The sequence below is a fragment of the Oncorhynchus kisutch genome, linkage group LG8 (genome assembly GCF_002021735.2).
Source record: "Oncorhynchus kisutch isolate 150728-3 linkage group LG8, Okis_V2, whole genome shotgun sequence".
Taxonomy (NCBI): domain Eukaryota; kingdom Metazoa; phylum Chordata; class Actinopteri; order Salmoniformes; family Salmonidae; genus Oncorhynchus; species Oncorhynchus kisutch.
In genome coordinates, this window is record NC_034181.2 from 31,518,668 (window position 1) to 31,537,745 (window position 19,078).

Sequence of the window (19,078 nt, forward strand, 5' to 3'; positions counted from 1 at the left end):
CCACCCACTGGGGGAGCCAGGCCCACCCACTGGGGGAGCCAGGCCCAGTCAATCAGAATGAGTTTTTCCCCCACAAAAGGAATTTATTGCACAGAGAAATACTCCTTAGTTTCATCAGCTGTCCGGATGGCTGGTCTCACAGGTGAAGATGCCGGATGTTGAGGTCCTGGGCTGGCGTGGTTACATGTGTTGTGAACAAATTTGTGCACAGCATTTGAGAAAAATAAGCTTTTTGTGCATTTGGAACATTTCTGGGATATTTAATTTCAGCTCAAGAAACATGGGACTAACACTTTATATTTATGTAAATGCAGTGGTTAACTGTTTATTTTCTACCATCAGAAGTACAGTATTGTTTGTCACTGTTTTTGGTCATTTTGTGAAATTGGTCAGCTGAATTTCCGTGAAAGCATGTTTGTATTTCAGAAAGCTATCTAGTGGAAGTAACAGATCTAAGTCATTTTGGGGTACTCTTGTTAATGCGTGTTATTTATCTGTGTCAAACAAGCAGCTAATCCTCTAAGCTTTAATAAACATTGTTTGTTTTGATATCTGCCTCTGTACCTTTTCCCTTTTAAAGCTACAATTTTTTGGGATACCTGACCAAATTCACATAGAAATGTCAGTTATAGATCTTTCATTTCCATTGAAAGCAAGTCTAAGAAGCGGTAGAGTGCTATTTCTATGCTTCCAAAGTTTAGTTGTCCATCTTTTCATTTCGGTTTTGTACACCAGCTTTAAACAGCTGAATATACTATATCTTTGGTTATGGAAAATATATCTCACAGCGGTTTAGATGGTACAATGATTCACTACACAATGACTGCTTGTTCTGTAACAAACTAAAATTAGGTGATCTATTAGAATTTTTGCAACCAGGAGAGGTTGCATTGCTTGTTGGCAACCTTGTTATTTACAAAGTTTTTGGAACAGATTCCTGTTGGAACGTTCCACAAATTAAACCCACCCACCAGGAATCGTCGGAGTGTTTCTGCATAGTGCATCTTTAAGAGTGTTGGGCCAATAACCAAAAGGTCACTGGTTTGAATCCCCAAGCCAGCTATATGAAAAATCTGATGTGCCCTTGAGCAAGGCACCTAACCCTAAATGCTCCTGTAAATGTAAAACATTCTAAAGTAAGCACTACATTATCAAGAGAGACTGTAGTATACTAAATCATTCTATAGTAAGCACTACATTATCAAGAGAGACTGTAGTATACTAAATCATTCTATAGTAAGCACTACATTATCAAGAGAGACTGTAGTATACTAAATCATTCTATAGTAAGCACTACATTATCAAGAGAGACTGTAGTATACTAAATCATTCTATAGTAAGCACTTCATGATTGAGGGGGATACTACAGGGTGTAGTATAGAATTCTCCAGTATACTACACAGTACTATAGTAAGTACTACACAATTGAGGGATAATACAGTGTATAGTTTTCTCAAGTATACAACAAAATTCCAAAGTAAGCACTACATGATTGAGGGATACTACAGTATTGTATTCTAGTATACTACACACTTCTAAAGTAAGTACTACACATAATAAAGTTTGTAGTATTCTACTGTATACTACAAACAGTCTATAGTAAGCACTACATGATAGTAGTATCCCTCAATGTGGAGTATAGAATTCCATAGTAAGTACTATAGTAAACTGAAGTATTTTTTTATGTGGGACGTTTAAGCACTACCACTCTCTCTCTGGGATGTGGATATAATTGAGTAAACTGCTGTAAAACCTGTATTTGGTGAAGGAGCTGTATTTTGTAAATGATTCACACTCTAAATCATGGTGAAATACCTTGGAAAAATAAGAATGCTAATAAACATTTTACATTACTTTGTTATATCTAAGAGCACCTGGAGAATGGAAAACTCATGAAATGCAATACAATATCACTTTTTTATTAACTTTTTATTGAACCTTCGTATAGCTACTGTAACATCTATTGGTATTGTAACTTTTCATTGTAAAAGATTATCGCTGTAGAAAGGAATACAGATAATGTAGAACACTTCATCTTGCTTCTAAAAGCTCATTGCTAACTACGCAGTAGACAGAGAACGTTCTTTGCACATTGGATAACATTATGCAGAGGCTAAGAGCCATATATTTAAATTTACATTTTTTCATAATAGGAAAACAGAAACGCAGCTATCTTACAAATGTTTAGACAAAATATGGCCTGATATTTGCACTACTGTATATGGCAAACTGGACTTCATTTTACCTTGCAAAACTAGTAATAACTAAATATTGCACACATTCATGAATGAGTTCCAGTTTGATCATTTTGAATAATCATTCTTGCAACTGCCAAAAGGTAATGGATGAAAATCTGTTTACGAGAGTAGATTAGAGGGAGAACAGATGGAAATGTTGAATGATTGATTCCAAATTAATATTATAAACCAATTGTCCCACATGGCAATGCAAGAGACATATCGAGTTCAATGCAGACAATGCATCTAAACATGGCACCAGGTATATTACTGTGCATACAAAGACTCAGTGGACCTCAGTGAGAGAGCAAGGATATACAGTAGGATATTGTTCCATGTGCTGCATTCATAAAGTACAGTGTATTCATTTACTGCTCTCTTTCATTTGTTATATGGTGCTTGATATATGGTTGTTGGATAGCACATTTTTTTATCAAAGTCAGCTGCTTAGACAGTAATATATTTAGCAGTAAACCTTGGTGGGTAGAATGTCTGTGACGGGCACTCTGCTTTAAATCAGTAGTTCTCAATGTCAGTCCTTGTCAAAGTCTTTCCTTGTTGAAACTCTATAACTCTGTTCTGTTACATTGGTATGTTTACAAACCAATTCTGAGGACTTCATTGACATGATGTGATCTTAGCCAAATCATTTGTCATTGTAAAGATCACATTATTCATATCTATGAAGGAAATCATTGACAAAACTATCCCATTAAACCCTCATCAATATCACAAATTGACCATTGGAAGTGGTTGGCACTTGACATCCCTTAACATGCATATTCCATGAGTCTCGGAATGAGGGATGGAATTACACAAGGTGGGCTGGAAGGATAGTGTGAGCTGGATAATAAAAGCAAATTCTGTAAAAACATTGAGTAAAAGCACAATCTCAAAATGACACATTATTCAAACATCCTACTGGGCACAAACTGATGGAATCAACGTTGTTTCCACATAATTTCAACCCCCCAAAATCTGTGATGACATTGAATCAACGTGGAAAATTTTCTTGGAATTTTAAAAGGTCATCAACGTAAGAGCATTTAGTAAATTATTCAACCAATTTTTTACCTAAATCCAATGACATGGTGATTTTTTTTTTGATTTCACATTGAATTCACGTTAGTTGACAACTCAACAAAATGTAAGTCAATCCTAGGCATTGAATTGATATCTGTACCCAGTGGGATGGCTTTGTGAGTGGACCGCTAGAATTCCTTAAATTATAATGTGCTGCAACGCAAGTTTAAATATTACAACACATCTGGTTACACTATAGCTCTGGTATTCAGACGTTTTTCACAGGGCACATTTTATTTGCCAAAATGTCTGTAAATTTAGATTTTTACATCAACAAATCACCTTCAATTCATTAGATTTCCCTCTCGCTTATCAAACTTTAGACAACCAATAAAATACTGTGTTTCTAAATAAAGTTCCATACAATATTCTGTACTCATATTTTTTTTATGCCAAAAACAATCCCCCACGACCCCCTCCCAACTTTACATATTCTATAGAGACCTAAATAATACATTGAAATATTATGTTGGTGTAAATCCACATCTTTTACTCCACAGTGTTTGCACTGGAGAAGACCTTTGCACCTTCATAAACTCATCGACTTCCTCTAAGGCAGGGGTGTCAAACTCATTCAATGGAGGGCCTAGTGTCTGCTGTTTTTTCTTTTTTTCCATTCAATTAAGCCCTAGACAACCAGGTGACTGGAGTTCCTTACTAATTAATGGCCTTAATTAAACAATCAAGTACAAGGGAGGAGCGAAAACCTGCAGACACTCAGCCCTCCACGGAATGAGTTTGACACGTGCTCTAAATTGTATAAACACATACAATGGAATACATTTTTAAAAATCTCACCCATCTAAACACAATACCCAATAATGACAAAGTGATTTTATTGAAAATGAAATACAGAATACAGTGTCTTTCTGGGTAAGTCTCAAAGAGCTTTCCACACCTGGATTGTGCAACATTTGCCTGTTATTCTTTTCAAAATTCTTCATGCTCTGTCAAATTGGTTGATGATCATTGCTAGACAACCATTTGTAGGTCTTGCCATACGTTTTCAAGCAGATTTAGGTCAAAACTGTAACTTGGCCACTCTGGAACATTTACTGTCGTCTTGGTAAGCAACTCCAGTGTAAATTTGGCCTTGTGTTTTAGGTTATTGTCCTGCTGAATGGTGAATTAGTCTCCCATTGTCTGGTGGAAAGCAGACTGAAGCAGGTTTTCCTCCATGATTTTGCCATTCAGTTTATTTTTTATCCTGAAATACTCCCCAGTCCTTAATGATTACAAGCATACCAATAACATGATGCACCCACCACTATGCTTACAAATATGGAGAGTGGTACTCAGTAATATGTTTGGGTCAAATCCAAACCAATACAACACTTTGTATTCAGGACAAAAAGTGAATTGCTTTGCCACAATTTTTGCAGTATTACTTTAGTACCTTGTTACAAACAGGATGCATGTTTTGGATTTTTTTTCTTTCTGTACAGGCTTCCTTCTTTTCAATTAGGTCAGAATTGTGGAGTAACTATAATGTTGTTGATCCATCCTCAGTTTTCTCCTAACACAGCCATTAAACTCTAACTGTTTTAAAGTCATAATTGGACTCATGGTGAAATCCCTGAGCGGTTTCCTTCCTCTCTGGCAAATTAGTTAGGAAGGACACCTGTAGGTTTGAAGTCATTAAAAACATGTTAAACACTTTATATTACTTGTTAAGCAATTGTTTACTCTTTTCACTCCTATTTTGGATTGCCATAACAAAGGGATTGAATACTTATTGACTCAAGGCATTTCATCTTTTCATTTTTAATTAATTTGTAAAAAATTTGAAAAAACATCATTCTACTTTCATATTATGGAGTAGGCCAGTGACTAAAAAAATCTACATTTAATCCATTTAAAATTCAGGCTGTAACAGCACACTCCTTGACTTTTTCCACGTTTTTTTGTTTTACAGCCTGAATTTTAAAATGGATTAGATTTCTTTAATCACTGGCCATGTTTTGTTAATACTTTCTGAATGCACTGTATCTAATTGAGGACACTGTAAAATCTATTTTAGGTCACAGTGTTCTTACTTTTCCATTTCTCTCCATGCCCACCGAAGAGACCAACCATTGATTGTTAAGACACAAAACAATCCCCTGTGACTAATTTGAACAACTCCAGCCATGTCAACCCTTGCTCCAGCATTAAGCTCAACAAGTCAACCTTCAATGGATGGTTAAGACAATGGGGATTGAAGTTCTATACTTTCTCTCTCCTTTTCTGAATGGGTCAGGACTGTACATTCATGCTCATTGATCCTTTGCTCAAGGTTGACCCCTTAGTGACCTCTGTGCTGACAATAGAAAGAGGGAAGCTCTCATAACTCTCTGGTGACCCCCAGCAGCGGCAGTGGTATAGGGTAGATTTTAGCTCTTTCTGGAAGTTACTGTTGAGAAAGCCGTAGATTATGGGATTGACACAGGTGGAGGCCATGGCTGTGAGGTGGCAGGCAGAGAAGATTATGTCATGCTGGCAGGATGGGATGGCCTGGTGGTTCCAGTCAAACAAGGTATTGAAGATGTTGAGCGGGAGCCAGCAGAGGGCAAACACTACCACAATGGAGGACAACATGGCATTGATCCTCTTTGACCCCTTGGCTTTTTTCTGACAGTTGTCCCTGGCTCGCTCCACCATGTATTTTCTCTGTCGGAGACGGAGGAAGATGCGCAGGTAGCAGACCAGGATGAGGATGAGGGGAAGGCAGTACTGGAAGAGCAGCAGGGAGGTGGTGTAGGCCAGTCGGTTGTGCTCTGAGGGCCATCGCTCCATACAGATTAAGTGGTCAGTGAAGAGATTGAACGGGAGGCTCATGTTCTGGAAAGGACTGTTGTCGAGGACGTTGAAGAAGAGGAAAGGAAGAGAGATGAAGCAGGCCACTAACCAGGTGATGGCTACAGCCAGGTAGGAGTGGCGCACCATGGGCTTCCATCCAGTGGGGTGGATGATGAGTTGGTGGCGCTCCATGGCTATGAGGACAAGGGTGAAGATGGAAACCGTGACAGAGATGCACTGGACAAAGGGTGTGACCTTACAGAGTGCCTCCCCCAGGATCCAGCGGTCCATCAGGGTGTAGATGATGGTTACAGGCAGGCACACAATGCACATGAGGATGTCAGAGATGGACAGGTTGGCGATGAAGATGTTGGTGACATTCCGCATCTCCTTCTGCCGTGTGATGACAAACACCAGGCAGGTGTTACCGATAAGGCCAACCGCGACCAGTGCGCTGTAGGCAACTATCAGGAAGGTGGTGCCACTCCAGAAGGAGGTGCACTCGTCTGTGTCGCCCCAAGGCATCTCTTTCCACCAGGCGTGATGACTGCTATTGTTCACATGGGACACCTCCATGCTAGAAGTCCAAACTTATTTTTTTTAGACTGGGATCCAAATGTATTTGTATGTTTCCCTTCCACTTCAATATATTATCTAATGTCTTTATTGTATGTTTGAGTTTGCGGTGGTTTTAATCATACCGGTACTCTTAGTAATGGCTGGAACATTGATTGCAGTCTTTTTGCCGTCTGAAAGAGAACACAACAATCAAAAGATTAAATCCTTCACCAAGCTGATTTCCCAAATGCGAATGCAGCTATTTAATAACCCTAGGAGAAATAAAGGACTTGTCTTTGCAACCATGTTAACTCCTGTTCTGAAAACTGCTGCCTGCAGGAAAATACTCTACTTTAGGATCCACTTTAAGTAAAAAAGTAAAACAATATTAAAATGTAATATAATCTTTGCTTTCTATAATATCAGGTTCAATAGTTTCCACTTTGGTGCATACACAATATAAATTGAAATATAAGAGAGTGAGTAGATACGCCAATATATTTGAAATTGTTCAAAACAAAACTTAGCCTTGGCTATCATTGCAGTATTCATTCATGTTTGTTTTGGCTCTTGAGGTGCTTGTGTAAGCACTAAAATCCATTTCTTAGAGTAGACTATTGCAAAACAGAGGAGAATGATGTGAGAGGTTCAAGATGCGGTGACTGAAAAACATGCAGATGTACAGTATATCTCTGTCTACTTGAGTACTAGCAATTATAACTAAGGATGCAGCGTATCATCAAGTAAGCAGCATGGAGGAATGCTGAAATGTGTTATTATCAAAAGGCCTCATGATATACAGTAAATCATCTCAACCCCCAGAGCAAAGACAAGGCCTTCCACAGGCGGTACATTTCCGTGACAATAACCGTGTCAATGACTTGCCATCAGAATAAAACATGAGAAGACATTTAAATGAGAAGATACTTAAAGGATATAATCCTGCTGGGTAGCATATACACAATGGATATACAGCATTTCTTCCTCTTTCACAATCACAATTTAGCTAATAACACTGGAGTGATAGATGAGCAGATGATGATATGCAAGTAGAAATACTGGTATGCAAAAGAGCAGAAAAGTAAATAAAAACCATTTGGGGATGAGGTAGGTAGATTGGTTGGGCTATTTACAGCTGCAGCAATCGGTTAGCTGCTCAGATAGCTGATGTTTCAAGTTAGTGAGGGAAATATAAGTTACAGGGATGTTCAGCACAAGGCTACAACATTGCTCCTGAGAGCAATTGAATTTGATTAATTTCACATCTTGGGAGCTAGCAATTCAGGATAAGATCAGCATTCCATTCCAAAATCAACTCATGTTCTTTTACTGCAACAATATCAATTTCATATTTCAAAGCACAGCAACCTCTTGATTTTAATTGAAATAAGATATGGTCATTATTATTATGCTTATCCTTATTGACACTCTTATTACAGTGACATTTCCCAAGCATCCATTGTGGATAAATGCACCTTTGATGTTAAAAAGGCTGTTTCAACACCCCTTTTCTAGTAGTTTGTTGCCCAACATCCCTTATTTTCACCATAGTGGTACCTACAAGTCACCCAACTTTCTCAGCCAATCACGGCTTAGCTATTCCAATTCACTGCCCCTCTATGTCAGGGTGAGCATCCCTAAGTTTTCCTACGGCTTGACTATTTGTGTGTGTGCGTGGGTTCAAATACAAAGCCTTGTCTCATACACTAGATATAACATCCGTGGTGTAAAGTACATAAGTAAAAATACTTTAAAGTACTACTTAAGTTGTTTTCTTTTTGGTATGTGTATTTTCTCCCCAATTTCATGGTATCCAATTGGTAGTTACAGTCTTGTCCCATTGCTGCAACTCCTGTACGGACTCGGGAAAGGTGAAAGTCAATAGCCGTGCGTCCCCCGAAACACAACCCAGCCATCCCGTACTGCTTCTTGACACAATGCCCACTTAACCCGGAAGCCAGCCACACCAATGCGTCAGAGGAAACACTGTACACCTGGCGATTGTGCCCATTGCACATTCCGAAAGAAAATAATGTTCTATTTACTCCATACATTTTTTCTGACACCCAAAAGTATTCGTTACATTTTGAATGCTTAGCAGGACAGGAAAATGGTCCAATTCACACCCTTATCAGGAGAACATCCCTGGTCATTCCTACAGTTTCTGATCTGGCGGACTCACTAAACACATGCATCATTTGTATATGTCTGAGTGTTGGAGTGAGACCCTGGCTATCTGTAAATAAAAAAAATATTAAAATGGTGCCCATCTGGTCTGCTTAATATAACGATTTTGAAATTATTTATACTTTTACTTCTGATACTTAAGTACATTTTAGCAATTACATTTACTTTTGATACTTAATGGACCATTATATCTGGAATAAACCTGCTCTAAAGACTTCTGGACAGACTTATGGCGGCTGAACCATATACACTGGCACCTATTGCCCATTATTTATGGTCCTCCCGTACCAGCCCTTTGAATTTAATTAGCTCATGAAAAATATTATCTCATGTTAATGTATCTGATTTTATTTGAGCTCAACAGATTGATTGCTATTCAGTGAGAAATTAAGTTATTTATTCATCTAAATGAAGTAGCCTTGAATAAACCACTTCCACCTGGGGTTTAACCAGGGTTGTTTCAAATGATTATGGTGACAGTCACACTGTAGATTCTGTGATGTTATATAACCCTGATTGAAATTGAATTCCCAAATGGATGGTGGTTCATGTAGGAAGTATTGGTCCCACGTTTCATGAGCTAAAATAAAAGATTGCAGAAATTTCCACACGCACAAAAAGTTTATTTCTCTCAGATTTTGTGCAAAAATGTGTTTACATCCCTGTTAGGGACCATTTGTCCTTTGCCAATATAATCCATCCATCTGACAGGTGTGGTATATCAAGATGCTGACTAAGCAGCATAATCATTACACAGGTGCACCTTGTGCCACTCTAAAATGTGCAGTTTTGTCATACAACACAATGCCACAGACGTCTCAAGTTTTGAGGGAGTGTGCAATTGGCTTGTTGACTGCAGGAATGTCCACCAGAGCTGTTACCAGAGAATGTAATGTTAATTTCTTTACCATAAGCCACCTACAACGTTGTTTTAGAGAATTTGGCAGTACGTCCAACATGCCTTACACAGACCATGTGTAACCACACTGCCTCCACATCTGTCTTTTTCACCTGCGGGATCATCTAAGACCAGCCACCTGGACAGCTGATGAAACTGGGTTTGCACAACCAAAGAATTTCTGCACAAACTGTCAGAAACCGTCTCAGGGAAGCTCATCTGTATGCTCATCGTCATCACTAGGGTCTTGACCTTACTGCAGTTTGGCGTCATAACCGACTTCAGTGGGCAAATGCTCATCTTTGATGGCCTCACGCTAGGAAAGTGTGCTCTTCATGGATGAATCCAGGTTTCAACTGAATTTGGTAGATGGCAGACAATGTGTATGGCGACGTGTAGGCGAGCGGTTTGTTGATGTCAATGTTGTGAACAGAGTGCCCCATGGTGGCGGTGGGGTTTAGGTATGGGCAGGAATAAGCTACAGACAATGACCACAATTGCATTTTATCATTGGCAATATGAATGCACAGAGATATCGTGACGAGATCCTGACGCCCATTGTCGTGCCAGTCATCCGCCCCCATCACCTCATGTTTCAGTATGATAATGCATGTTCCCATGTCTCAAGGATCTGTACACAATTCCTGGAAGTTAAAAATATCCCAGTTCTTCCATGGCCCGCAAACTCACCAGACATGTCACCCATTGAGCCTGCTTGGGATGCTCTGGATCAACGTGTCTGACAGCGTGTTCCAGTTCCTGCCAATATCCAGCAACTTCACACAGCCATTGAAGAGGAGAGGGGCAACATTCCAAAGGCCACAATCAACAGCCTGATCAACTCTATGCAAAAGAGATGTGTCGCGCTGCATGAGGCAAATAGTTACACCAAATCCTGACTGATTTTCTGATCCACGCCCCTACCTATTTTTTAAGTTATCTGTGACCAACAGATGAATATCTGAATTCCCAGTCATGTGAAATCCACGGATTAGGGCCTAACGAACTCATTTCAAATGACAGATTTCTTTACATGAACTGTAACTCAGTAAAATCTTTGAAATTGTTGCATGTTGCGTTTTATATTTTTGTTCAGTGTAGTAAGGAGGGGATGGTGTGGGTGACTGACTGGTGTCTGTTGGGGGTGGGTATTGTGTATTGTAGTTAGCATGATCTATTGACACAAGAGGGGTGGGTTGATATAGTACCTTGTTTGAGTGTGTGTTGGTTGGGACAGTAGTAAAATGACATACACTAGTGTGATGACCTTGACAGAAGCTTTAGTAGTACAGATCCTGTAGACTCAACATCATCTGACCCGGAGGAGGTAAATACTGCATGGGGCTGGCAAGAGCCAATGTGAAGTTCTGCCAGAGCAGCTGCCATTGTCGAACACAAGATGAGGTTCACTAGCTGAAGAACATTGAGGACCTGCCTTGAACATTCAGCCAACACAACACCCATTGTGAGTTAGACTGATGTTGTAGTATAATATAGAATGCCTAGTATGCTTACAACTGCATTGTGGTATATATGTACATATACACACTTAAAAATATATATATATCTTTATTATTCCTGCAAACCCTACCACCCCTCCCCCAATTGGAGTAACTAATAAACAATAACACTTAGGCTTCTACCTTCAGTTTATACATATTATACACATTTTACAGACACAATCTATTTTACAATAGTTATATTTTGTTTGTTTTTAATCCATCTATTTCTGATGCCCATCCAGTTTGATTTTTATTTGTAACTGTGCTATTTAACAACATTTCTAAACCTATTGTCACGTTCGTATGACCATCGTTCGTATGTGTTTTCCTTGTTTTAGTGTTGGTCAGGATGTGAGCTGGGTGGGCATTCTATGTTGTGTGTCTGGTTTGTCTATTTCTATGTTTGGCATGCTATGGTTCTCAATCAGAGGCAGGTGTTAGTCATTGTCTCTGATTGGGAACCATATTTAGGTAGCTGCATTTTGGTCCGCCTCTCTTTCCCCAGAGGAAAACCCTTACACCTATACACATTTTACAGACCCTGTATGTTTTGCATTGGTTATCTTGTTGTTATTAGTCCCACCTTTCAGCTCCATTCAACCCCTCCCATCTATCGCTTAACACCATCCATTTTGGATTTCTATTTGCCCATGTATTTTTCAACTGTGCTGTGATGCTTCACAAAAGTACTGAACCTTTCTATTCTCATAGATTCTACAGATTGTGAATTAAAGATAAACATTTTAGCTAAAATAATTATTATATTATTGATTGATTGAATATGACTTTTCAAATCACCCAGTATGGCTTTCTGCAGCGTTAGTTCTAGATAAATGTTGCAATTCTTCATTCATTCTTGGACCTCTGACCAAAAATGTGCTACGTATGGACAGTACCAAAATAAATGATCTAATGACTTTGCCACCTTGCAGGAACATCTGCAGAGCTTGGGAAGATTATATCCCTCATATTTATAACCTTCTACCGGTTGCAAGAATTTTGAATAATAATTTAAATTGAAAAATTTGAAATTTTGAATCTGGCATTGTTATGCGTGTTAGTTCATAAAGCATGTGCCATGGAATGGGTACATTGAAAATCTCTTCCCAACTATTGCACTTTATATGGCACAGCTGTCAATGTTTTGGTCCTTAAATTAAATTGGTATATGTTTTTATTTATCACAATTTTCTTTTACCATTAATTGTCTTAAATGTAGGGCTGACAGACAAGTTCCTTACTTTTCTCCCCTTCTACTTGCCTCTTCCATTTCTGTGGTGATGCTGCAATTAGTTGGTTGTAATTTTGGTAGAGCAGACATTTAAACTGAAATTGCAACTAACTTTCTAAAGCTTGTTTAAAAAATATCTATATTTTCGAGATTATTTTGTTTTCAAATAACCGAAAGTAAGCAGTTGTAATCTGAATAAAGAGAAAAAGGCCATTCTTGAACAGGGGTTGAGACATTCTTACTAATTTACTAGAGAACCATTTCAGATTTAAGTATAACTTTTGTATTACTGATGCCTTTAGTGCGAGATCTAATGCTTTAATATTTAATCATTTCTGCCCTCCGAATTCATATTTGTTATATAAATAGGCCATTTAGATTTTGTCTGGTATGCCATTTCACATAAAATTGAATATTTTTTGGTTGATATAATTTTAAAAGTAGGTCACTAGGTGTAGGCAAAACCATAAGCAAATAGGTAAACTATGATATGACTAAAGAGTTAATCAGCGTTATTTTTACACAAATAGACAGGTATTTTTCTTTCCATGTAAGCAAGATCTTATCTATTATCTATTTCTATAAACATTTATTGGAGTGAGATCATTTCTTTCTTTTGGGATTTGCATACCGAGTATGTCCACATCCCCGTCAGACCATTTTATTGGTAAACTACACGGTAATGTAAAAGTTGAATTTTTGAGTGATCCAATGCATAATATATATATATTTTACCTTTATTTAACTAGACAAGTCAGTTAAGAACAAATTCTTATTTTCAATGACGTCCTAGGAACAGTGGGTTAACTGCCTTGTTCAGGGACAGAGCGACAGATTTTTACCTTGTCAGCTCAGGGATTTGATCTTGCAACCTTCCAGTTACTAGTCCAACGTTCTAACTACTAGTCTACCTGACACCCCATAGTACACTTATCATAATTTGGTTTTAATCTAGCCTCTATGAGGCTGTGGAGGGATTCTAATTGTGGTTTTAAAAGAAAACATGAATCATCAGCGTACAATGACACATTTGTTTTTAAGCCACGGATTTCTAATCCCTTAATATTATTGTTGGATCTAATTTTTACAGCTAATATTTTTGATGGCAATAATAAATTGATATGCCAATAGTGGACAACCTTGTTTTACTCCTCTTGACAGTTTAAAACCTTCTGAGATGTAGTCATTATTGACTATTTTACACCTAGGACTACTATACATAACTTTAACCCATTTTAAGAGATCTTAAGAGATTCTCCAAAATGTAAATATTCTAGGCATTTATATATGAACTCCAGTCGTACTTTATCAAAAGTCTTTTCAAAATCAGCTATGAAAACCAGGCCTGGTTTCCCCGATATTTCATAGTATTATATTGTTTCCAGTACTTGTCTTATATTATCTCCAATGTGTCGTCCATGTAAAAAAAACTGTCTGACGAAGATGAATAATATCTGACAATACCTTTTTAATTCTATGTGCCAAGCATTTAGCTAGGATTTTTGCATCACAACACTGAAGTGTAAGAGGCCTCCAATTGAGGTTAAAACATGTTAATAATGGTCCTCTGAGTATATAAAAACATTGGTATACTTCTACTAGTATGCCATCCAGCCCTGGAGTTTTCCCAGCCTTAAAGGCTTTAATTGCATCAAGAAGTTCCTCCTCTGTAATTTGGCCTTCACATGAGTCTTTCCATACAGATGTTCATTTTACATTATTAATAGGAAAAAAATCCATACAATTAGCTTCGGTTAGTGGAGATGGAGGAGACTGAAACAAAACGTATTCTTAAAGTTCTTCCTTTACTTCCTCTTTCAAAATATCATTTGGTGAACCGTGTGTGACTCCATCATTTGTAACATGTTTCAATACATTTTGTTTGGTAGCATTTCTATGTTGAAGATCGAAAAAGAATTTGGTATATTCGTCCCCATATTCCATCCAGTTCGCTTTATTTTCATAATATATTACACTGGATCTTTCTTGAATAAGTTCCTCCATTTCTTTTTGTTTTTCCTCTAACTTATTCTGTGCCTCTATGGTACCGTTTTTATTTATATCTAACTGTACTGTTAGTCCTTTTCCTTTGTTAATATGGATTATTTTGATTTAAATTGCTTTTGTTTTATTGAGGAGTACTGAATTGCATGGCCTCTAAAGGCACATTTAAAAGTGTCCCATATAATAAGGGGATCTGCTGTACCTATGTTATGTCGGAAAAATAAATTATATTTAAATTATATATTATACAGAAGTTATAAATTCTTCTGTCCTAGTTATAAACAAGTTATCATCCAGTAGATTTGATTAAATTTACAATACCCTTGCCTATATGGAAATTCTGCAAGAGTAATATAAACTCAGCAAAAAAAGAAACGTCCCTTTTCAGGACCCTGTCTTTCAAAGATAATTTGTAAAAATCCAAATAACTTGGATTAACAAATCAAATGGCGAGACCGGGGGCCGAATACTTTCGCAAGGCACTGTATCTGTACCATGATATTTGCATTTCTACTAAGTAAACCTCCAATTGGTCCCCACTATTCCACCTGCTAAAACCCCTCCTCATCCCGAGTTGGGTTGTGATCCCAATGCCCGCCATACCACCCCCGACCCCCCGGATCCCATAGCCCCGAAGAGACCGGGACCCATCCTTCGAAAAGAGCACAGAGTGCCACCCACAGAACAGAAGGAGATCAACCGCCAAATGCATTTCCATCGCCCTCACCTCGATTTGTATTATATATGGCCATTAAAAAAAAATATATATATTTTTTAAATCCTGTTTATCTTATTTTCTATAATTAGCTATTAATATATTGTAGTAATGTAGGCAATTTATGCAAAGGATTTTTACCTCTCACCGGTCTCGCCATTACCAAAATTACATTATGGCAAGCAATTATTATATTAGCAATCAATTATTGGGAATCATCCTGTATTGTCCCTAACATCTTTTACTCCCTCGCAACAGTTGTGAGATACACACTCATACACACTCATACACAGTCAACCCCTTTCCCCAACAACAACCATAGACTCAGATTCTCAACAGTTGCACCACTTTGCAGTTCTGGAACTAGCTAGCCAACTATACAAGTAACACAATCACTTCAGACTGAAGCTGGAAAGACAGCAAGATAGTTTTTCTATTGACATGCCGTTGTACAGTGTATATACAGTATATATCCATAGAAATTGTGCTGATTCATGATTCATGATTTCGACTGTTTGTCTTATCTCCACTTCTTCATTACTATGGGACACAGTGGGGATCGAATTTCAATATTGCAACATTGTTGCAAACGTTGAAGATAATGTTTTATATGCTTTTCACAGTGGAGATTAAGTTTCTAAATTGAATAGCTGGGCAGTGGATCTGCCCAGAGAAGTAGTAGTAGTAAGTGTGTATCTAGGTAAAGACATAAACAATGGCACTTTTTATTAATGTACTGGCCATGTGTATGTTGTCTAGTATATCATGGGCTGGATAGGCTCTAACAATGGAAATTCTAAACCCCCCGTTGTATAAAAAAGTGACTTTACTATGTACATATTCAGCCACTTCCTGCAACATTGTATTGCATTTGCCACCACATGATGCCATACAGTCCCATAAATGTGTGTTGAATCTCTCAACTAAATTTTATTATAGCCTGACTATAGATACCCAAAGAGCGGATATCTCATTGAACTAAAGCAAATACAGACAGGGGGTAATGAGGGGTGTCATGATGCAGATGAAGTTCTTGGAACCGTTTAGCTTAGACACACAGAGTGAGTTAGCCTGCATCATACTCAATACAGAGTTGAACATCAATAGGGAATATTATTGTTTTTGAGGCATTAATTAACGCATTAGTTCAGTAATTGCCTTTTTCACCGTTTCCTAATGTAATATATCCCAACAAATATAACAATAGCCTATTATGTAGGTCCTCAAAGCAATTGTTTTAGCCAATCTGTATAGGCTAAGCATAGCCAGTAGTTTATTGTTCGACCTAATATGAGAATAAAAGTAGAAAAGTCTGATTCTAACCCGCTTTGCTGAACGTTTCTCTACATCTCACTGAGATTTCCCTTGGCTCCCATTGACTATTCGTAAGCTATAGTCTACAGTTCCGTCTCATCTGCCAAATGATGCAGACGCACAAGGAACGTCTCCTTTTGAACATTGAAGGCACAAACAGTGTGACAGTATAATAAATCATCACCCCACTCCAAGTGTAATCTAAATAGAGGGGAGAAGAAATTGGCTATTGTCTAATTTAGCAACATATTAACTGTAGTTCAATAAAGGGCTTCAACATCTTCTGAGCCTATAACAAATAGCGTATCCCAACCATGATACATGTGCTTAGTCCCTTCGACTACACATCTGCCCACAGCTGGAGAAAACCATCTGAAGACCTAACTTCGGTCTCTTTACTTTGCCATTCACATTCCCATGGTTTAATAAATCATTCCTGGCGTAATTACAATGCTATAAAAATAATAATGCATTGCCAATAGGATATTCTAAGCTTACCTTTTATTGTATCCCCCTTTCCCGAACTTCACACTCAAGGTCCGGTTTGCAGGAGGAATGAATATTGAGAATCTCCACAGAAGATTTTATCAAGCATGCACAGGAAGGTAGGAGGTGGCTTGTCGATATCAAACATAGCATGGTGATCTCTCGTAAAGCGTTAAAGCGACCATACAGTGAGAACTAAACAAAGGATCTGATTTCTAGTGAAATAATTTGCCCATCTGATAGGCTGATGTAGAAGTTTATTCTCTGTGATAATGTGACACTTATGTTGTTGTTTTTTTTTACATAAAACTGACACACCATGGTCAGGATCATTTGTGAGCAGACACTAAAAATATATGGTCTGTATCTTTTTAAAGTGAATACTGTATACACAGCAAAATGAAAGCATCTATAGCAACATCATGTCATGAAAGTTGAGTCTCCTCTCCTCATTCAAAGCTAAGCAATAGCATGGATATATCGTGAATGAGTTAGAGGCTAGGAAAAAAGTATAGGAACAAGTGTAGGCTATCACACACTCTCAACTGGTGAAAGTCATCACATCCCAGAAAGTTTTGTAAGAAGGTGAGTGATGAAAAGAGTCCCTTTGTGGCCATTCTATAAGGAATTCTGACCTCTGTTCAAATCAAATTTAATTTGTCACATGCTCGTAAACAACAGGTGTAGATTAACAGTGAAATGCTCACTTACCAACAATGCAGAGAAAGAAAAATATTTAAAAAACACATAAAAAATAATAACACAAGTAATATACACAATGAGCAATCATACATGGGGTACCAGTACCAAGTTGATGTGCAGGGGTATGAGGTAGATAGTAGTGGTAAAGTGACTAGGCAACAGGATAGATAATAAACAGTAGCAGCATTGATGAGTCAAATTAGTGCAAAAACGGTCAATGCAGATAGTCAGGGTAGCTATTTGGTTAACTATTTAGTAGTTTTATGGCTTGAGGGTAGAAGCTGTTCAAGGTCCTGTTGGTTCCAGACATGGTGCATCGGTACTGCTTGCCATGTGGAGGCAGAGAAAAGAAGCATTGTATGTGTGTGGAACATATTCATTCCTTAGTGATGTGTTGACCAAGGAAGTTGGAGCTCTCAACCCACTCCACTATATCCCTGTCAATGTGGATGGGGAATCCGTTACCTGTCATCCACAATCAACTCCTTTGTCTTGCTGACATTGAGGGAGAGGTTGCTGTACCGGCACCACACTGCCAGGTCACTGACCTCCTCCCTATAGTCTTATTGTCGTTGGTGATCAGGCCTTACAGCGTTGTGTTGTAAGCAAGGAGAATGATTGTGTTGGAGATGTGTATGGCCACACAGTCGTGGGTGAACAGGGAGTACAGGAGGTGACTATGCACGCACCTCTGAGGGAACCCCATGTTGAGGGTCAGCGTGGCTGAGGTTTTGTTACCTACCCTCACCACCTGGGGCAGCCCGTCAGTAAGTCCAGGATCCAGTTGCAGAGGGAGGTGTTTAGTTTCAGGGTCCTGAGCTTAGTGATGAGCTTTGGTGGGCACTATGGTGTTGAACTCTGAGTTGTGGTCAGTGAACAGCATTCTCACAAATGTGTTCATCTTGACCAGGTGGGAGAGGGCAGTGTGGAGTACAATAGAGATTGCGTCATGTGTAGATCTGTTGGGGCGGTACACAAATTGGAGAGGGTTCATGGTGTCTGGGATGATGTTGATGTGATCCATGACCAGCCTTTCAAAGCATTTCATGGCAACAGATTTGAGTGCTACAGGGTGGTAGTCAATTAGACAGATTACCTTGGTGTTTCCTTTGGCACAAGGACTGTGGTGGTCTGCTTGAAACAAGTACACTATATAATACAGTTGAAGTCGTACGTTTACATACACTTAGGTTGGAGTCATTAAAACTCATTTTTCAACCACTCCACAAATTTTTTGTTAACAAACTATAGTTTTGGCAAGTCGGTTAGGACATCTACTTTGTGCATGTCACAAGTAATTTTTCCAACAATTGTTTACAGACAGATTATTTCACTTATAATTCACTGTATTGATTTTCCAGTGGGTGAGAAGTTTACATACAC

At 38.3% G+C, this 19,078-nt stretch overlaps 1 protein-coding gene across 1 annotated transcript; it reads right to left on the reverse strand.

The window, feature by feature from the left end:
• Window positions 1-1,910: 1,910 nt before the first annotated feature.
• LOC109895112 (neuropeptide Y receptor type 1-like) lies at window positions 1,911-17,067 on the reverse strand. Its single transcript, XM_031830120.1, has 2 exons — window positions 17,006-17,067; window positions 1,911-6,847 (listed from the first exon to the last, which is right to left on the reverse strand). Exon 2 carries the CDS (start codon window positions 6,672-6,674, stop codon window positions 5,556-5,558), a length of 1,119 nt encoding a protein of 372 aa, XP_031685980.1. The 5' UTR covers window positions 6,675-6,847; window positions 17,006-17,067; the 3' UTR covers window positions 1,911-5,555.
• Between the last annotated feature and the right edge of the window lie 2,011 nt (window positions 17,068-19,078).

Excerpts from the sequence above, each read along its gene's own strand:
- LOC109895112 (XM_031830120.1), bottom strand. The coding sequence starts at position 6,674 with ATGGAGGTGTCCCATGTGAACAATAGCAGTCATCACGCCTGGTGGAAA.